The sequence below is a fragment of the Macrosteles quadrilineatus genome, unplaced genomic scaffold (assembly GCF_028750875.1).
Source record: "Macrosteles quadrilineatus isolate MER2022 unplaced genomic scaffold, UCM_ALF_1.0 Scaffold_4__1_contigs__length_99947679, whole genome shotgun sequence".
In the NCBI taxonomy this organism is placed as follows: domain Eukaryota; kingdom Metazoa; phylum Arthropoda; class Insecta; order Hemiptera; family Cicadellidae; genus Macrosteles; species Macrosteles quadrilineatus.
The window spans coordinates 84,907,686-84,928,895 of record NW_026542597.1 but is presented as its reverse complement, the minus strand read 5'-3'; the positions used below and the strand labels follow the sequence as shown (position 1 = coordinate 84,928,895).

Sequence of the window (21,210 nt, the reverse complement as noted above, 5' to 3'; positions counted from 1 at the left end):
TAAGTATGACTGCATACAGTACACATTTTTTTCGTAATGAAAATGTCAACCGGTGTAGATCTCCAGAAAACCGACCAGTAAGCTGCAGGGTGTCAGTAGAAACCAAAATCGATTCATACCATATCACAACTATCCCAGTAGTACTGTATGATTCAGAAACTTGATAAAGGAGTACATTCCAAAAGTAGACGAAAAAGCTCGGATCTCGGATGGGCTGGGCAGGCTTTGCATGGCGGAGAGAAGATACTTCAACTGTTCAACTTTTTAAAGTGTATTCCAAGGAGTACTTCAAGGTAGACGACCACTTGGAAGACCAAGTAATGAAAGACATCTTCAGACTGGTATCTTCCTTAGAAATTGCAGGGGATAGAAGAGAACGGGAGGCCAGGATCATTTTAGAGGTTTCAGTGGCCAAGGTGGTAAAATAAGGTACGGTAAGTGACAGTATTGGCCTATGCAGTGGAAGGTGGTGTATAGCTACTGGTATATAATTACTGAAGGTGGTACTAGCTGTTCTGAATCATATTCAGTTTTAAATGACTACTCGATCCCGTACGTAGGACGGGCCAACAGCTCGTATTTCTAATTTGTATTGTTTGCTGTTACAGAAAGCAGTGTCACCAAGCATGAAGTGTTCCTAGGAGGTTCGTGTAACCCTACGACATGGAGACATGATGTGGCCATCCCTCTGTTAAACAGTATGGGCATTACCTATTACAACCCTGTAAGTTGACATGATTACGTTAAGGAAATAGTCAAATATAGTGGAGTGTCATATTAGCATATTGTTCAGTCTGAATGACCTAGTGGTTTAAAGCGTTATATTTTTGGCCCTAAAGAGAAGGAGTTTTCGAATCCCACCTTAGTCAGGTCTGGGGTGCAACTCAGAAGGAGTTTAGTTGTCTGGGCAAATGAGTAGTTATAGTGCTCGCTTTCAAATCTGAAGGTCGCCAGTTCGATTCCAATCAAGATCTTTACCAGACCCATATGCTATTTGCCATTGGGCAATCAATTATTGATGCTTCCCAACGACAGGTTGACGTAAGACCAGGGTTTGGACCGTTCCCTTCCTAAAAAAGTTTAAAATTGCCAGTGGCATAGATTAACACAAAAAAACTTGATTGGGGAGGCCCGCTTAGGTAAAACAGTCAAGAGCTTGTTTGGAAGTTGCCGGGGTTTGTCAACTCCTTGTAATTTTCACCTAAAATCAGGCATTTTGCTTCTTTTTACCTGTCCCTTCTATTGCCTTCAACTATGTTTACGGCAACATTGGTAGTTTTGCTAAGGTTTGTGAAATAATAACTGAAGCCTCAAAGTTCTCTGCGTTATTAACATTGCCAACAACACGTCTGTACTTCTAACTTTGGCAATACTGCTAGCTTTGGTGACTTTTGCTGCAACATTTTAGAAAATACAAAATATTAAATATCTCAACTTAAGTTTGGAATAGGTGGATTTTTTAAATCGCGTCAAAATAGTGGAATACTACTGTAATTAAATCAATGAATAATCCACAAAATGCAAAGGTCTAATGATCCACAGAGTTTAAACGTCTAATTCCACTTTTGTATCAGCAAGTGGAGGAGTGGAGCGTGGAGCTAGTGGAGTTGGAACACACGGCCAAGCAGAACGCAAGTGTGTTGTTCTACGTGATAGAGCCGCAAACCCGCAATGTGTCCAGCATGATAGAGGCTGCGGCCTTTGCTGGTGCGCGACGGAGACTGATGCTGGTCATCAAGCCTTACCAGCCAGGGCAGACGATCGCTGGCGAAGTGATCACGCATCAGTAAGTCTGTGTAGTAAATTTATCAATAGGTAATGTTTAGGAGAGAAGTATCAATGTATATAGTTTGTATGGTGGAACCTGTCTCCTGACTCTTCATCTTCCTGGAGACTGGCTAATGGTTTAAGACCCGGGGAGATGGTGGGTCAGGAGACAGGTTCCATCATACAGAATATAACGTTGATGAGGAGTTCAAACATTAGAGAACACTGTAAATGGCCGAACTGTCTTCCAAATGAAACGTCTTGATGCGGAATTTCCTGCAAAAACATTTGTTTGATAAATCCTCCCCTAATGGTACAAACCTTAAAGAGTTGTATTTAACGAAATTTAACAAATATGCGTTGGCTGTCCTTTCTTTAAAATTGCTTATTTACCTTTTTTACTGAGTTAAACTTTTGATTCTTCCACACACTTGATAGCAAATACATAAACTAAAGGGATCTTATAATAAGCAATGAGTACAATCATAGAGAAGTAAGGTACAGGGGAAATATGAGACAATCATGCGTTTTCCTTTTCACCTCTGATTTGTTGGGACGGAAATATACTTGTGAGGACCAAGGAAGAGCTGTAATGCCAAGCGCTGTGTGGAAATTCCTATCACACAGAGCACCAGGGTCTTCATCCACCATGAGCGTTGTAGTACACAAAGGCGAGGGGGTGGTTTTGGACTTTGCCCTAGACACCAGCACTAGTTCTAGACACCACTTAAGTGTAACGTTGAATATTTTCTCAGCACCTTACTTCTCTGTTGTGCAATTTAGTTTTTCCTCTATAAATTACAGGTGTGGGACTGTTTTAACAGATTTAAACAATATTATTCTCTTCTGTATCCTCACTCTGTTGCAAAGCATAAAGCAACTAGTTGATATAATGATTGTGGGGAAATAGTAAGTTTTTGTTTGGAGATTCATTTACATTATCTACTCAGGGAATGGAAGGTGCTCAGCGGTTCACTATTGATGCTGAGAAGTCTAGTAGAAAGACAACATATCCCTGTGTTGGACAATATCCCATTGGCCGTCAAGTGCACTGCAAAGGTATGTAAAACTCAAGTTTTTGTTTACCAGACATACCTTTAAATTTTCCTTCAATAATTTTTACTTTGTCCCCCTATACATGGTGTATGAGAAAGTATTGTTTTTGTAAACATGTTTGAGTTTTGGGTGGAAATATATCTGTTTTTTGTACTCCTGAACCCAAAGGATGGTTTTCGAAGTGGTGTCTGTGTGTGTGAGTGTGGATGTGTACAGAGCTACATAATAGCATTGACTATGGTATTCTAAAGTAGACTACACATCCCATCTATATGGACCAGATGTAGCCAATTTGTTATAAATAAATCGTTCCATCAGTTTTAATTGGTAAAAACCATTTACTTACTTACTGCTGTGGCCACTGGTACCCTAGATGGTACTTGGCCTCCCCAACACACTGCCTCCATAGGTCTCTGCTTCTTGCATCTTCCTTCCTTCTCCCTAGTTTCCTCAGGTCTTTCTCCACTTGGTCGAACCATTTAAGTTTCGGTCTTCCAAGGGGTCTTCTACCTTCTGGGTTATTCTCAAGTTGAAAAACCGTTTATACACCATAAATCAGTAATTTAGATAAGTGCAATCTATCAGTGGCTCACATAAACTACGACAAATTTTATTAAAAAACTGGCGACAACTTTAATATAGAGATGGAATGTCTAGTTGTATCAATAGTCAAAGACAATGAAAATGGATTTAATGGAGAGCTTCGTTTTACTAAAAGAAACCATTAAGTAAATATTTGATCAGTTTTGAGTAAAAAGACAAAATCTTTTAAGTGCACTACAAGGAAGGTACATTACAGTAGTGGTAAAGGTAGTTTCATTTTAGTATATTAAAACATGTTTCTGTAATTCGAAACTGAATATATCTTTTGTCCACATTGCAGATATTGCGGGACAACATCAACATGCAGGAGCTTGTAGCTGAGCTACAAAGGCCTCTCACCAACGGACATGTCCACATGGCGGAGAAACTGTTGTAAGTACCGATTGGGATGGTGGCGTCGTCCTGTAATCCAGCTACTAGGAGGTCACGAATTGTGGATATTTATAAGCATGCACTATGGATGTGATGCTCAATGGTGAGGATTAACGTCCGCACTAGTGAGTACTACGACTATCCGCTGTACTATCCCGATAATTAGACCAATTTGTTAATTACAAGGAAAAATGTGGTTCGGAATCCAGTATAAACTGTAGGTCCCTTAGTTGCCATTGGCTGTATGGGCTATTAACAGCTGTGTCGAAGGAACATGTCGGCATTAGTCACTAACAAAACTACAAGATCGTACCTTTCATCCTACATTCATCCTTCACTCATATTTGGGTTAATATACGCACATAGTGGCGTCCCCATCTTAAATAATTGATATACATTGTTAATCAAGCAGTAGGGTTGTTTTATTATCAGCTGTTCTCTAGCCTAGCTTGACATTGTGGCTAAATAGGCTATCTTACCTCCATCTGTTCTATATTTTCACCAACAGACTAGTTGCTATTTACTTACAGGACACCCTGTATAACGATGGGTATTTGCTGTTGGGAAAACATTTTAGATGTACATTGGTTATATAAGTTCATGGAAATATTGAAAGCCTGTTTTACTGAATTTTTATTATGGTATCGTTGAGACTAGATTGTACCATAGGGGTGGCAACCAACTTTTGTATAGTGGTGTATGAACTAAGGAACAAAATATTGGTCTACTTTTTCAACTAGCTTGCTTGGTTGCGACGATAAATCAATGGAAGACCTTAATTTACTGACAACCGTAACAGACTACCTAATTCATAAGAGAGTTTCACTGTAATTTTTTTCTAGAAAGCTGAAAGAAGCTTTCAACAACAGAGATACTGCCGGAAGAGGATACATTAGTTTGGCTGATGTAAGTTCGTCTGACTTAATTGCTTATTTTGTGCATGATAAATCATAATTAATACTTGTTTTAGTTGTACAATTTGTCGTTTTTTAAAGTATATTTTTTTATCATGTTGATTACCATCAATCAAGTTAACTTTTTTAAACCTTAATCCGTAATAGAGTTTTAATTAGCTCTGCTATAATATAGGCTGATTTTTTTGTGTTTACAGGTATGTATGGCCTACAAACTGATGACCAATAGAAAACTCTCCGTTTCAGAACTCAAGGGGCTCGTCTCTAGACCTTCAGGTTGGTTTAATTTTATATTAAGCTTTCAGTACGTTCGTTTGGAGCTAAAGTAGGTAGTTATGTATCTCTGAGGTGAACAAATATTTATCTGGGAGGAAAAATTCATTTGTAAATAATTTACACAGTATTTTGTTTTGTGAATTAGTAAGCTTAAGCCGTTTTTACACGAGGCCACTAGGCAAGCAGATTACCTGCCTATTGTGTATTTAAAATTACCTGAGGCAGACAACCTGCTCATCAACTGGCTTCATGTGAATGCAACTTTTAAGAATAGCACAGTGTAAAAAAATTGAATTAATGAAACAGGCTAAATATCTTTACGACTCTCGCTCAATTTCTTACCTCAGATCTTATGTTGAAAAGAGTCTTTTAACATTCTATCGCTCCAGGTTCTTACCTTATTTCCTTGTCCATTAACTTCATTAACTCCATTAACTTCATAGCGGTGTCAAAAATAAAATTTGATGAACAGATAGTCATCTAATACACTCTAGTGGTCTGATTTGACGGCTTTAAATATTTAAAAATCTCCAGTTGAAGCGATAGGCAGACGTCAGGAGTGATTTGTAAACGTTACAAAATAATCCTGGCAAAAAATTTCCACCCAACGATCAGAAAACTTTTTAACCAGAAAAATTCAAAATTGATCGGACTTGACCAACTCTAATTTATTCATTAAGTCAATCATAAATTCAACAAAAGTTTTGTTAATTCTGTTTAGATTGCAAAGATCAGCCGATCCAGGTGAACTTTGAGGATTTCTGTGCGATCATCGCTGAACTGAAGGCAGGGGACAGCCACAATAACAACAACAACAATAACGGATCAGCTGAAAGTGAGAACAACAACTTTTGCTCGTTCTTTACTAATCCGCTCATGAGGTGTATAGGTAACCATTTGCCTTACTAACTCAGATGTTGACAGTTATTTTTTTCTTATTATTTGCTTCCGTGTTCTGTATTTTGTTAACAATAAAGCACTGAAACAGAAATCTCATTTTCTATTTTAAAAGTACACGGAAGTATTAAGCATAAGCATGCAGTGTATATTTAAAAAGCACTAAGCACGTGTTTATGTAAAGCTTGAATTTTAACCTTTTAATTTAGCAATATACCTAAAGTTTGTAGTGTAATTTTCTTCAATCAAACTACAAAGCTCTTGAGATTCGTATCAGAAGCTATAAAAAACATAACAAAGCTTCTGCTCCGAAGCAACAATAATAAAACAAAAACATCTGGTTACAGTTCCTAACGTGGATTCAATTTACAACACAGCTGTTAGGTTCACCATGGTTGTAAACAACCATATTCTCCCGTAACTGCGGCAAAACCGTTAACGTCACTCACGTCTTTTGAGGCATCATCATCGTCTCCCACAACAGAAACAAATTTGTGAATACCTCCTGCGATTGCGGAAACATAATGATCGTCTCTTTTTGAACTTTCCATTGCACAATCTTTGCAGGCTTTTACTGCAATTACAATGATATTGTGAGAATAAAGGCTCACCTCAATTTCTGATTTGATGCTCGGTTACTTTAGCTCTTAGGCTAGACTCACACGAATCCGAAATTGAGCTGCTCGCATACCTCCATAAGCCGATACTGTTGCCAGACTTTGTCATGCTGGCAAGTACCTGTTTAACATTTCCTGAATGAAAATCAAATCAAAAATCAAATCAAATCAAATCATTTATTGCCAAAACAAATAATACATTGTATAGCAACGTCAAAGGTAAAAGTTTAAAAACTATTTTAAGGTACTTAGATGATCTAAAAATTCATCAACATTGTATACAGCTAAACTACATAACATTGATACTATGGTGTTCTTGAAAGACTTAGAATTCAGACATTTGATATTACTCGGCAACAAGTTAAAAGCTTTTTTACCAAACTCACAAAAACTTACAATTGTAGACTTAAAATTACACTGGTTTATTCTGAGAAAAGAGTGCTGCCTGGTGTTGTGGTAATGTACAGATTCATTTGTAGGGAAATCATCCAAGTTATTTCTGATATACATTAAACAATCCAATATATACAAAGACACAACAGTTAATATTTTATGCTCCCTAAACAAAGGCTGACAATGAGTCCTAGATCTAACATTAAGCATCACTCTAACTGCTCTTTTCTGTAAGATTAGGAGATTTTTAAATTACTAGAGTGACCCCAAACAATAATACAATATTTAAGATGACTATGAATATGAGCAAAGTACACAGCCTTTAAAACTTCTACACTAACAAAATATTTAAGTCTTCGTAACATAAAAACACCCCTTGCCACTTTAATACAAGCTAGATCAATGTGGGAGTTCCATTTGACGTTTGATTGAACACTTAATCCTAAAAACTTTACTACATTATAATTAGTACATTTATAACTAAATTCCAGGTTCTGAGTTTTATTCTCATTCAGGCACAAAGAATTGGCAGCAGTCCAATCCATTATTATGGAATTGGCCTCAGCATAAGACTGTTGCGCTAAGATAGCATCACTAGAACTTATTTGCAGAGCCAAGTCATCAGCATACATATAGGCACTTACATTACAATTGACAACAGAACAAGGCAGATCATTAACATATACGACAAATAGTGTAGGGCCTAAAATTGATCCCTGCGGAACTCCTGTCTTAACAGGCAAATACACAGAAAAAGAATCATTGAAATACACAGACTGTAATCTATCAGAAAGGTAACTAGTAATTAAAGCCAAAGAGGATGAATCAAAGCCATAAAAGGATAACTTATCTAATAACACGTTATGAGAGATTGTGTCGAACGCTTTCGACATATCATAGAAATGACCAGACACCTTGTTTTTTGAATCCAAACCATACATACAATTCCTCATAAAACTAATAACAGCATTGGATGTACTACGTTTAGGCCTGAAACCATATTGATTGACAGAATAACAGTGATTTCCTTCTAAATAATCTACAATTCTTTTATTTAATAAAACCTCAAATACCTTACCAACAACAGGAATTATAGATATAGGTCGATAGTTGGATAATTCTGATTTATCTCCCTTCTTAAATAAGGGCACAACTTTGGCCAACTTTAAACACTGTGGAAACATACCATTAACAATACACTGATTAAATAAATAAGACACAATTTCTACAATAAAAGGTGCTGCCAATTTTAAAATCCGCATTAAATTTTCTTTTTAAAATTTTTAATTTTTTAAAGAACTCACTTCCAATGAAAGAGGTTGAATTGTAGTCCAATTGTTACTGTAGTTCTACTATTCTGTCATTTTGTGTTTTGACAACATAACTAGATAACTTCTTGATCAGCATTGTACATGTTATTAAATTTATGGAAAGTAAATAAAAGAAACGTCTTATAACACTTAAAACATATATTTACGCTTATACTGTTACTCACAAGACGGTAAATATACAAAAAAGATGGTAAGTGGTGATCGATTTCGATTGGACACTCCAATCATCATCAGACCCAATAGGCGAATGACAAGAATCTTAATGGCGTCCCTACTTATACCCTATTGGCTACCGGAAGCACCGGCCAGTACATTTTTATAAGTACAATGAATGCTTGGGAAGAATTGTATATTTATAAGGAAAAATGTAAAAATAGAAATAAGATGATTAATGAACAAATACATTTTGACTCCAGTTGTACTTATAAAAATGTACTGGCCGGTGCTTCCGGTAGCCAATAGGGTATAAGTAGGGACGCCATTAAGATTCTTGTCATTCGCCTATTGGGTCTGATGATGATTGGAGTGTCCAATCGAAATCGATCACCACTTACCATCTTTTTTGTATATTTATTTACCGTCTTGTGAGTAACAGTATAAGCGTAAATATATGTTTTAAGTGTTATAAGACGTTTCTTTTATTTACTTTCCGTAAACATAACTAGATCAATCGTGAACGTTACAGAGTGGTCGCTATGTAGCAGACCTCTGCGTAGTCTGTCTGTAGACAACACTAGTCTGCGTGATGTCCTGCTGGCCGGAGACTTGACAGACTACTCATGGGCACAACACACAGCTGTTTCTGCACTCGTGTGAGTATTTTTGTGTTATTCATAGGGGTCTGTGCGCCAGACTTTTTGACTTGGTCGGGTCTGAAATTTGAGTACCCACAGGGTGTCCACATTGTGGAAAGTCATGGAAAAAATTCTGGTCATTGAAAGTCATGGAAATAGGCAAAAATTAATATAGTATAGAATATAGTAAATATAGTAAAGCATAATGGTTGATCATTGATTATTCCAAAAGTATAACCAACTTGAATTGTTCATATAGGACTGTTGTAAAATATAGTGCACAGTTTGTCTTGTCGCTTATGTGTTCATTCCTGTCTGCAGACGACACAACCTTACATATCAACTGATGGAGGACTCAGCTGAAGGACCTCATAACTTGTCGGTCGTAGACAACTGCTTCGTCCTGCTGTTCGTTATCACCTGTCAGTCAAGAAGTCTTCACATCATGACTATGGTAAGATTACAGGCAAAAGCCAAGAACAATTCCTTATTGATAGATCATTCTGATCTTTGCTATTCACTTTCTGTATTTATAACACAAACAAAAATATTTGTATTTGTAGATTTGCTTGTACATATTCTCGCTTGTTTAAGTAACTGGGCTCTTGTGTCCCTGATTTTTGAAAGATCCTGGCTAAAGATAGTTTACTGTAGAATATAGGAGCTCGTTAAGTGACTGCATTGTTAAAGTGGTGAAAATACCAGCCAACGTTTAGTAGTTCATTTGAAATGTCTAGTATTTTTGCCAGCTCATCAATGATGTATTTGCAGAAACAACATGTGATCATTAGTCAAAGTACACTGCAAAAAAACACTACCTTCCAGGTTTTTTTGTGTTTCATTAATTATTTTAATACCGTATTGTGTTTAACATAATCGGCTTGTTTCAGGCTGGATACTACATTGGTCTTGGCTGCAACGTTGTTCTTTGTATTCAGCAGTTGGAAGACGAAACAGTCATACTCGGTGAACAGGTATGTTCAGTTGTCTCTATAAAATGTCTTCATAAAATTAAAAGATTAATTTAAACCATATGGCTATGTTATCTTTTAATAACCTATTGTAGCTTCATTCTTTGGGAGTAAAGTGTTGAATGAGTTTGGATATTGATCTGATTTGGGATGGATTTGCTGGATTTGCCAGCCCTACCGGTCATAGCCCAGCTCCTGTCTACCGGTCATAGCCCAGCTCCTGTCAGCTGGGAAAAGAATTACATAATTAATGCTCATGTTACTGTTCAACTCTGTTCACACCAACTGGTCGACTAAGTGTAATGTGAACAGAGTGTCTGCATAGATGAGCACTGTGGGTACAGGGTTAATCCCCTTTCTTACAATAAATAAAATGTCACTATAGTCTATTCACAAAATTTAGGCGATTTGAGAGGGAAGTTCCCCCACTACTTGTTTTTCTAATTATATATGGCACAGCTGATCAATGTTTTGGCAAACCTCAGCTGTTGAGCTATTATTTTAAAGGTAGGTTCAAGTGGGATAGATATCTTCCTGTAAACCACCTATATTTTGTGAACAGAGTATAGTGTCTTTGTTGAACATCTTATCGAACTAAACACTAACTATGTAACGATGTTCCAGTTATCCAAGCAAGCAGTCAACGACTACAACCGAGGCAGGATCTACCTGAAGGACTTGGCTCGTAGAGACAATATACCCATCTTCCAGACGGTGGAAGAAGCGGTTTCGTGCGCTATTGAAAAGTGTGAAAGTCGGTAGCTAAAGTCTTGTAGGCACTTCCCTATTAGTGTGTAATTTTCACTTACCGCTAACCTAAAAACCTAGTTGAATCATAGCACTAATTTTTATTTACCTATCAACATTTGGAATTTTTGTTCATTTCCTAAACCTCAAGTAAGAAAGGGTTTTAATTTAGCCCGAGATGAAAAAAAATTTAAATCGGTGAAATGCCTACAAAACTCCGCAGTTTCAGTGGATCGAGTGTTACTGGTGTTGATCGCTTCATAATGAAGCTACATTGGATTTTTAATGAAAATTCACGCCATGCCCATTCAAAGGTTTTAGTTGTATAACTTTACAAATCTGTTAGCTATCCAGGTTTCCAGAATTTTTTACAATTCGGTTTCTGTTTTTTTATTTCGTTTGAAAGTGTGTTTACGTTTATTGTTTACCGTTGGATTTCGCCGTAGATCTCACAGTGTTTTAATCACATCACAGCAAACTTTTAGTCTTGTGCATATTTTAATTCATCACTAATATACTTATGTTATGAGTTCGAGAATTTTAACATTTTTTTATCGATTCGTCGAGTCAAAGTGAACCCAGCATTTGATGAATTTAGTCGTAGTTGGACAAAGTTTATATGTGCTTAGTCGTCTTGGTTGGTTGTATATTTATCACTTTTTAATGTTTAAGGTATTAAATAAAGTTTTTATTATGTGTTGAAGTAACAATAAAATATGTAATTTTTGTTGGATGTTTTCGACTTCATTAGAAGTTCAACTTGAGTAATTATTGTATTTTTTCAAGTAAAAAGGTTTTACCCTTGATCAGACTATTAAACGTGCATAAAAATACTTGATATTTATGGATCTAACATATTATCTTTATTAAAATATAATTTTGTTAATTTTTCAAATTTTGCATAAATATCTACCTCAATCTTGGCTAAAACAGACAAAAATTGTGTAATAAATTTTGGAAATTTTTAACCACAGTATTCACAAGAATGGCAACTTTGTGGTATTCCAAGCACTACAAATAATAATTTGAGAAAAATATCAGCTAAATATTAAATATTACCTAATTTATCTCATAATGTTCAACATGTGCGTTTCATTGTTGCTTCAAACATGTTTTGATGATGCTTTAATTAAACTAATTACTCATGTATTTATGTTAATGTTTTATTTAATATTTTATACCATAGGCTAAGTCGCAGACTCACCAGGTAGGAGGGGAATAGTTTGTGATCCGTACCTGAATTATTTTACGAGAAAGGTTTATTCGAGTGCCGTGTGCAGCATCGATTCAGTTCAATAGGTTAGTTTATGTTTCTGCTCAAATTTTCTATAGTGTATTTTTTACAATTCAAATACTGTCAGAAGTGGGCGAGGAATCATTTTAGGTTACTTTTTGTTCATCAAATCACCAATGTTTTATAGGAAACAATTGTTTACTATTTTTAACGTTGCTGATTTGAATTTGACAGAGGGGCAGGATTTTATTTTTGTTTATTAGCGACACATTTCATTTTACTAATTAAAGCGTTGGGAAATTTTTTTATTTTATGGTTATGCATCACAAAAGAATATATATACAGGAGTTAAACAAACTTCTGAATTTTTCTATGTTAAAAAAACATGAAGATGGCAACTGTATTTTAATTATAATCCCGCAGCTTAAAATGATGTATTTCAATTGATCAATATGATTCTAAACATATTTACAGCTAGCATAATTTACTTAGCTAAAATTTTAATTTGATACATTTTTGGCGTAGGTACTAAATTAAGTAAAATGAAAAACTACCCTGTCCTTTGTCAATTTCAACTCATTATATTTATACTATGTCAAATGTTTAGTCTTTTATGATTTGAAAATTAAAGTTTTCCATTATTGTCTGACAATGTTAGAGGATCACAAACATCAGCTGACTGGTATTAATTGTTTTAAAGATGAATATTCCTTAGCAACAGCTGTTTAAAATTAAATGCTATAGCTGTAGAGTGTAAGTAATATTGAGACTGTATTTCTCAGCATTGTCAGACTATAATTTAAAATAATTTAATTCAAAAAACCTCGCTCAATCCTGTTGATTTAACAGTCTACGTAATAATTTAAGTGGTTTATTGTTAGCCTCATAAATTTAAAAATGGTTGGAAAAATTATGGCTATTTATTTTATACAAAAAATGTTGGTAAGACCAGTTTTATAATTTTCATTATTGTTCATCAACTTTTATAAATAAACCATCAATTTTTCATAAGTGAGTTTTTTGGCAAAGCACTCGTCTTAGGAATATGTAAATGAAGAAGGAATGGATACCCAATTAACTCACCTAACAAAAGAGTTTCAAGTAGTTGAAAGCGCACAAAAAGCTCACAACACAATTAGTAAAAAGAAGAAGAAGTTGGTTCAGTAGAGACATTATGTGTGGTTTAAACAACCTGGGACTTTTTTCTTGGGTGAGTAATTTTTTATCCATTCCTGGTATTATTAATAATTGAATGTTTGAAACATACACAGATTTTGGTGTGGAAGATTTTTTTTAGTTTCTAGTTTTTATGTTATCGTATGGCTGACTTCCTGAGGGAGTTTATTTATCAAATACATCACAAATATCCTTCATCCCACTCATTTAGGATTTTAGCAACTTTTAAACCATTGGTTTAAGGTGTTGTAAATTAAATAATTTTGTACACAAATTTTCACCTACCAGTTTTGGTGGTTAGTATTTAAATAAAATTAACACTCATTTAATTTATTGTAGTTTGATATTAACTTTTGTTAAAATATCAATGTGCCATTTTACATTATAACGGTTGGAAAATAATTACTTCACGCAAGTTTATACAAAATCTAACACTAAAAGCGATATTTTTGTATGATTTTTTTTAATGGCTGGATTAAATTATGTTTAAAACTTTATTTCAAGTTAACCTTCATCAGGATAATCTTTGATTAAAGATTATTGTAGGAGATAATCATAACGAGTCAGAATAATTTGTTGAAGTTCAGTTGTAAATTTTAATGGTGTTATCATTATACGTAATTATTGTTTTAGTGGTTTTCGACTACTTAAAAAGTAATTTGTGATATTCTAAGATTAATTATAAACAACTGTATTGATAATGTTTTTTAACATCACAAAATGATTTCCTTTTATATAAATACTATTCTTGTTATCACAAACTGTTTCTAATTTATTTTTGTAAGTATTATTTTCAGGTTTTTTTTTCTTTAACTCTTCATAAATTTACTGAAGCGAGCATTGTTTTTTTTGCATCATTGATTCTAGTATCACATTTTAGTTTAACTCATCTTTCAAAGTTGTTAATATTTAAATTTTTTTTAGGGAAATGCTGGTTTAGAATATTCCCCATGTCTATTTTATTGATTTGTACTAAATCATATTTTAAAATTTATTTGGAAAATTGTGCCAATAATCTATAATGTTTATAAGTAATCAATACAAATTAACTTTTTTTGTCAGCAGTTGATTTTTTAAATAGCTAATCATGTTTTAACAATGAGATATTTAACTAGAATTTATATTGTTTTAATTGTGATAAAACTATCAAATCCTTTACATTAAACATTTTATTAAAATATAATCACAGTTAATATAGCTTTGTTATATATTTATTTATTTAAATACAACTATGTGAATATTTTCCAAAAATTATATTTTATTACCTCTTACATGTATAGTTTAGATTGTACATTTACAAATCACTGACTTTTAAAAATTATAATTTTATGAACGATTATTGTGTTTTGTTAAATAGTAGAAGTTGCAATTTATCACCACTAAATGTCACAGCTTTGATTAATTCGTACAGAACAATTAGGCCTTATTTAAATGCCTGAGCTCTGAATGGAGTTACTAATTTATGTACTTATTTATATACTTGCATTTATACATATAAATATTAAAATAATATATGAGTTTACAATATTTGTGGGTTATTCTTGCTTCCTTGTTTCTACATATGAAGGTTCAGTGTGAAAATACAGTACTATCGATGGTCACAAAGTTTATTTTCTGAAGATTTTACTCAAGCCCTAATGCATTCGAAATATTGGGCTATTTAACCATGCAATAATGTTGAGGTCCTGATTTAATAACACATTTTTTTAGTTGATCTTTTAAATGCCTTGTCTTTTCTAATGATAAAATCACAGAATTGTACTCTGATTAATGTAAAGTGTAAAACAAAACTTTTGTTATGTACACTGATACCATGCTAACATCCATATGAACAACCCATATGAGCCATATGAACTGTTGAAACAATTTTGACTAAACTATAACTCTTAGATTTTTGTAAACTTCGTGTTTTAAACTCCAATGTCTAAGCAGCTTCAGAGTTGAATCAGGCCCTTTGTAAAAGGATATTTATTGCTGGGGACCTTAATCTACATACAACCCTTGTAATTCTGAAATACATAGCAAAATAGCTATTTGTGTATTAATAACACAAAGTACATTGCCACTCCAAAAACATAGCTGAGTGTGACTATACATTTTGAGAATGGCATTGACTGTTTGTGCTCGTAACACACATAAGATTTTTCCTACCACCATAATTAACTTATAATAACACTCAGATTCTGTTTAGTTGTATGTCTAAAATGTAATTTAGGTTATGTTTGCTTTTTTAAGCATGCTTACCGGTTCTTAACCGACATATTGGATCCGTGGTTGTGGTCGGTGTAAAAACGACAACTGTGAAATCAGTTGGCTAGCTGGAATGATAATTTTCCGCTCTAGAGCGGCAATGAATTATTTTGTGTTCTGTTCGCTACAGGTATGACAGTGTCATCAGAGTCTCTGACATATTAAGGAGTAGAAAATTCAACCAATAAATTAACTCATGTTCCAACTATCTCAGTCCTTAGTACTCCAAAGTGATATCCTCAAAACTTTTAGCAGCGGATAATTGAGGCTCGTAACAAAAATATGTTAACTACAAGTAGTGGTCACAAAACATCAGTTCAATGGCATCAGGTACCATGATTTTTCTTGTTTTCACTATAAGATAGTATCACCATTGACTTTTAGATACTGAAGTACACATCCCATCTATTTGAAATAGCTGTCGACATTTTTTATTTAAACAAAATTTTGAACGAGTCAGTCACGGAGCGCCATAAAAGATTGTATAGCTTACAATAATCCCCCAATAATTTGGTTTGGTGAAATGTTTGTGTGTTTTACAGAAATCAGTATATATCAGGGCAATCTTTCGGTGTGTAACTTCAACCATAGACTAACCAACACAAGTCGACTTCTCATCCCATTGTAAATTTTGTAAAAGTTCATGTAGCGGTGACACTGATCGCTAGTGACGAAAAAATTTTGTTTCTCTTATTTTACGGTTAATTTCATGATTTGAGATTTATTGTTTGGTTATATAACCAGCGAGTTATTGTTTATGAGTAGATCGTGTTATTTTGTTAAATGAGGTTTTAAGTTACAGTGCGTCATACGGAACTAACAATAAAATTGGCTTCAGCTGTTCCATAAGGATGAGAAATTTACTGAGAGAGTATGCTTTATCTATAATAGTCAAAGCTATCACCTAAGCATTGTCTAAACTATTGGCATTGACTAATATTGGCCTTTTTTCATCACTTCCTCGTAGTGCTTTCAAAATCACAGGTAAAATTAAGAAATAAGAAATTCATAGTAACAGATGAAACTAAAGTTATATTTTCTTCAATTAAACTCAACAACAAAATAATAAGCTTAAATGCCATCACAGTTGGATTACACTCTTTCAAAATTGCACTTAGTTAACAAATATTACAAAATAAAAGTAGTCTAAAACATATAACTTCAGAATTCTTAAACAGTTTTATGATTCGCTAATATTCTTTAAAGCACCATGAATTAGTAATGCTTCACTTATTGAACTATACTTCGTTCACAATATTTAGGTGGTTTCAGGGGGAGAAATCTATCCCCCCCCCCCACTTGACCCTTAAAATAATAGCTCAACAGCTGATTAAGCAACATACATTAAATATAAAAAAGTGGTGGGGGAACGTCCCCTCAAAATTCGTAAATATTGTGAACAAAGTATAATTATGTATTTTAAAATTCTCGCCATCATACTTTTTTAAGGTGTTTAAAGATCCTTGGATTTAAACTGTATTTCTTCACTTAAATAAATTGTATATTAAATATTTATTATTTTTAACTCACCTCATATTTTTGTTAAACAATATTTTTCTTTACTATCTACTTATCCAGAGGAATTCTTTATAGGAATTTAATGTGAAGGAATTTCTAAAATAGTAATTTAAAAATAGTAAAATTGAAAATACTTTAAATCTTAACATTAGACATAAATAGCCCTCTTAAACTACCGCAAAGGTGATGTCAGACAATAACGTGTAATAATATTGTAAAAATAAATTATAAAATATATATTTTTTTTACTTCTGTGTAGCGAAAAATAAGTAGTTACAATCGACAAACATAATGAAACACTAGGTTAAACCCTAAACAAAAAATGTTTCACGAGTAAAAACATTGGACTCCTTTTTACCAAAGGTCCTAAATTTATCATAACCAAAGTCCAAAAACTATGTTAGTATTAATTCACACCATTTTGGATAAAGATTACATAGTTTCTCTATTATAGTAATCATTTAGGAAATGGTGAACATTAAGGATGTTAAATTTGTATATATTACCAAAGAAAAAGGATTGTACGCTAATAGAAATTTTTTAATATTAATTTACTCATAATGTTTGCAAATTAATATACAAAGAGTAGATTGTAGTGTATCCTTGGGAACATCTATTTTTAATTTCAGAAGTAACAACTTATTGCTAAACTCAAAATTAATCTTCACGAAATGGTATGAAAACCATTTAAGTCTTTACAAAATATAATAGGAATTTCGGGCACAAAAAGTACTTTATAATAACAAATTAAGGATACATATACTTATGTCTAAAGGTATTTAGTTCGACATGTCATTATTTAATGGGCCATTAAATGTAGCCTATGTTTTAATTGGTAAATTTTGTTATGACCTGCTCCGATTTCGCAACATATTTTTGGATTGAAAATCACAAAAAAGCTTTGTTTGTACACAAGCTAACTAATTTGTAAATACTGTATTCTTTTTTTATCAACCACCAAAAATCTACTACACAAACATATATTTCACATAATTCAGCAAATTTACCACAATAATATAACATCTTTATTCTAAATGTCTGAAAACACCTTTGCCACTAACACTGACAAAAACATCTACAAAACACTAAGGCTTTTGCAAAACATCTCATACATCCAAACACCTAGTTTTATTTCAAATTTAACATTTACCAAAATATATGAACGGATAACTGACTAAATTAAGGCAACATTAACATTAAGTCGAAACAACAAGTAAAGGCTGTACTGCTATAAGCTCGGAAGCGTTCATGTAAACAACGTCTCGTTAGCTTGTGCGTTAGTCAGCCCTAGTTAGCGTATTTACAGTTATGTACAGGTTTTGTTTCGATTGCATTTTTAACATGATTGTACATTGTATTTATACTCTACGCTTTTGAGCTACAGCTTCTTACAATAATAATAACAATATAATAATAGGGTTGAAATTGAAGCTATAAATGGAAGAAATAGTATATTGTGTTTTTTGTGTTCTTAGTGAAACAAATCAGGTTATTTTAGATGCAATATTACATGTCTTGGGTCAAGGAAACATTGGATTTACCCAACTTATTTTTTATTTATGTATTTCAACAACCGAGTTAGCTTGGTTGATGTGGGTATGAAGTATAAAAAGTTCATAAAGTATATGAAGTAAAATTTCAGATTAACTTTTCTTTCAGTCCGTAGTTATATTTTAATTTGCAGTCATTATCATCCAAAAATATAAGACAATTTTCTTTAATTTAATGAATAGTCCTTTATGTTGTTCTCTTTTCGATATTAATTCCAATTAAAAAGTATTAAACAATTAAAACTTCAGAAAAGTTGACATTCTGAAGAAAAAATTTGAATTTCAAATGGTTTTCAAAATTTAAAGAGCTTTTGAAACTATGATTAGCCCAGTTTAGACAACTGGGCTAATCATAGTTTCAAAAGACTTTAACATTATAATAGTTAAGCTAACAATTTTATTTGAGTTTAAATAGTTTACGCTGGATTAAACTTCCGATTTACAAGATATTGAATATATCATGGAATATGTTTATAGTGTAAGTTATGGAGTGTTAAAAATGGTATAAACATAAATAAAACCTTTCTAAGTGTCATATAAATATTGCAATAAAATTGTATAACTGTGGGAAGTAGTTAAGCTAAAATATGTTGAAATTCTAATCATTGCTTGTTTTGGATTCGTCTATCTAGAGGAACCTGATGTTGGAAGAACCAAAATTGAGCTACACAAGTACACATGGCATAATGTACATTACATAATAAGTATGTTACTACTTCTCCATAAAATCAAACGGGAAGCATTCAATTGGAAATAATAGTACAATTGTACGTTTATAATAAACACATATTTGCGACTGTACAGGGTGTTTATAAAAAAACTTTACAACTTTAACATTCTCCCATTCATGATCCATGGGACATAAACGTTTCCTATTGACACCACATGAAAGGGCTGCTCAAAAAGTTTTAATCAGCTGGCAGTTCAATCAGCTGATGGCCTTACATTGTTGTTTGGTAAACAAAAACAAATAATTGAAAAGTCTCATTAGCATCGCAATGGAAGCACGAATCAAAGCGCAGTGTGTGGAGTGGTTCATTGAAACGAAATCTGATGTTGTTGTTCAACGGAGATTTCGGACAAGATATAATAGGAATCCTCCTTCAAGACCCACAAGATCAGGAGAGCGTTTGATGAAATAGATCATTCAATTTTGCGTCGTGTTTGGTCAGAACTGGAATGTCGACTTGATTTTTTGCGAGCAAACAACGGGAAACACATTGAAGTTAGGTAAACTTCTTATCATGTAAATAAAACTTGAGAAAATTTCCTAAATTTTAATTTTTGTTTCATAGCTGTAAGTGAAAAAATAAAGGTTTTATGATTGTTTAAAGTTGTAAAGTTTTTTTATAAACACCCTGTACTTTAGTTAACGTCCTACACTCATTCGAATGAAAAATATCGATATATAGCTTATTCGATATATCGATTATTTCATTCGGTTAGTTAGGTTAGGTTTTTAACCAAACTTGATATATCGAATGATATAATGGATACATCAATCGATATATTCATTCGAATGAGTGTAGGACGTAAACGTTCAGCTATATTTTGCCAACATAAAACATTATATTCAATGCTTCATAGCATTGAAACATTTTATTATAAATAAATACAATCTTTCACCTAGTGATTTACGTTACATTGATGCGAGAGAAATTCAATGCTTAGCTTACAAATATAAAGTAAAACCTACAGCTCTCTATGAATTGCATCCTTAACAAAATATCTAATCACATTTAGATTTCAAATTGATATGCAACACTTAAGGCATGCCGCCCGGCAATCATTACCTTTCATATTTAAACAACTTTTGTGTAAAAAGACAAAGAGTAGATTACATATGTCTACTCTTGCTAACTTGAATTTCAAGGTAATATTTTTATTAGTTTTGACTTTTTTCAGCAAAATCAGAGGACGAATTTCAAAGGCAGAATAATGTAGAGCTGATATCCTTGACTACAGCTGACTTTTCAGCAATGTATGTATTGAAAACAGCTGTTACTCAAGAGTTTGACAAGAAGGTAATTTTTGTTTGTCATAGTCATATAGGTGAAATATAACCATAATATTATTTTGAGTTAAGTATTTTTTTTTTACTTAGACTTAAGTGGATTTCAAGTAAATCAAGATATTGAATATTTTAAGATATCAGGATTCGAATTAGCGAAGGTGGACTGTAGTTTTAAAGTATCATTACTGCTTACTTATCACTTACAGGCAGTGCTCGATTTGGGGTATAAATATTTAACCGCTCAACAATTTTTTGATGGTGGACAGGAGAGGGGGAAGGTCAAAATTCCCGGTAGGATACAGTTTCTGTACCTCATTTTTTACAAATCGAGCACTGCTTACAAGTTATAAGTATATTTTCTCGCTTGAATGAAAATCATTTCTGTGTAGTACATGTGTGTTTTCAATGTAGGTATGTCACAAAGCATGAAAAAAAATCTTATTGGATCTTATCTTTGAGGAGAATTAACATTGATAGAGCTCTCAAATAACCAAATCTGTAAATGGATTTATATTTATTGCCTTGTGTTTGCGTTTTATAAAATATTTATACCACTCTTCATCTTTTTACACCTCATTCAATGCTGTCCTAGCCTAAAAGTAGCCTAAAGCAATGCTATATTAAATTACACTAATTTCAATTGGTTTACAAAACTTATGTACAAATTTGTATTTAATGATGCAAAGAAAACAGTATGCCAAATGCATAAACAAATTAAATGCTAATCTAA

The 21,210-nt window shown here is 33.1% G+C and overlaps 1 protein-coding gene across 3 annotated transcripts in view; it reads left to right on the top strand.

Annotated features, from left to right (window-relative positions):
* The window catches only part of LOC128992082 (uncharacterized), a 78,040-nt gene extending 64,657 nt beyond the window's left edge, over positions 1 to 13,383 (top strand). For 2 of the 3 annotated variants that reach the window (XM_054415486.1, XM_054415487.1), the window contains 11 exons: positions 609 to 724; positions 1,575 to 1,786; positions 2,718 to 2,826; positions 3,707 to 3,798; positions 4,641 to 4,704; positions 4,910 to 4,988; positions 5,710 to 5,877; positions 8,912 to 9,038; positions 9,342 to 9,474; positions 9,911 to 9,994; positions 10,616 to 13,383. In XM_054415486.1, the coding sequence (XP_054271461.1) occupies positions 609 to 724; positions 1,575 to 1,786; positions 2,718 to 2,826; positions 3,707 to 3,798; positions 4,641 to 4,704; positions 4,910 to 4,988; positions 5,710 to 5,877; positions 8,912 to 9,038; positions 9,342 to 9,474; positions 9,911 to 9,994; positions 10,616 to 10,753 (1,322 nt within the window). In that variant the 3' untranslated portion in view covers positions 10,754 to 13,383. The remainder of the gene's footprint in view (positions 1 to 608; positions 725 to 1,574; positions 1,787 to 2,717; positions 2,827 to 3,706; positions 3,799 to 4,640; positions 4,705 to 4,909; positions 4,989 to 5,709; positions 5,878 to 8,911; positions 9,039 to 9,341; positions 9,475 to 9,910; positions 9,995 to 10,615) is intronic. The other variant, XM_054415488.1, reaches the window with a different exon arrangement.
* The last annotated feature ends 7,827 nt before the right edge of the window (positions 13,384 to 21,210 follow it).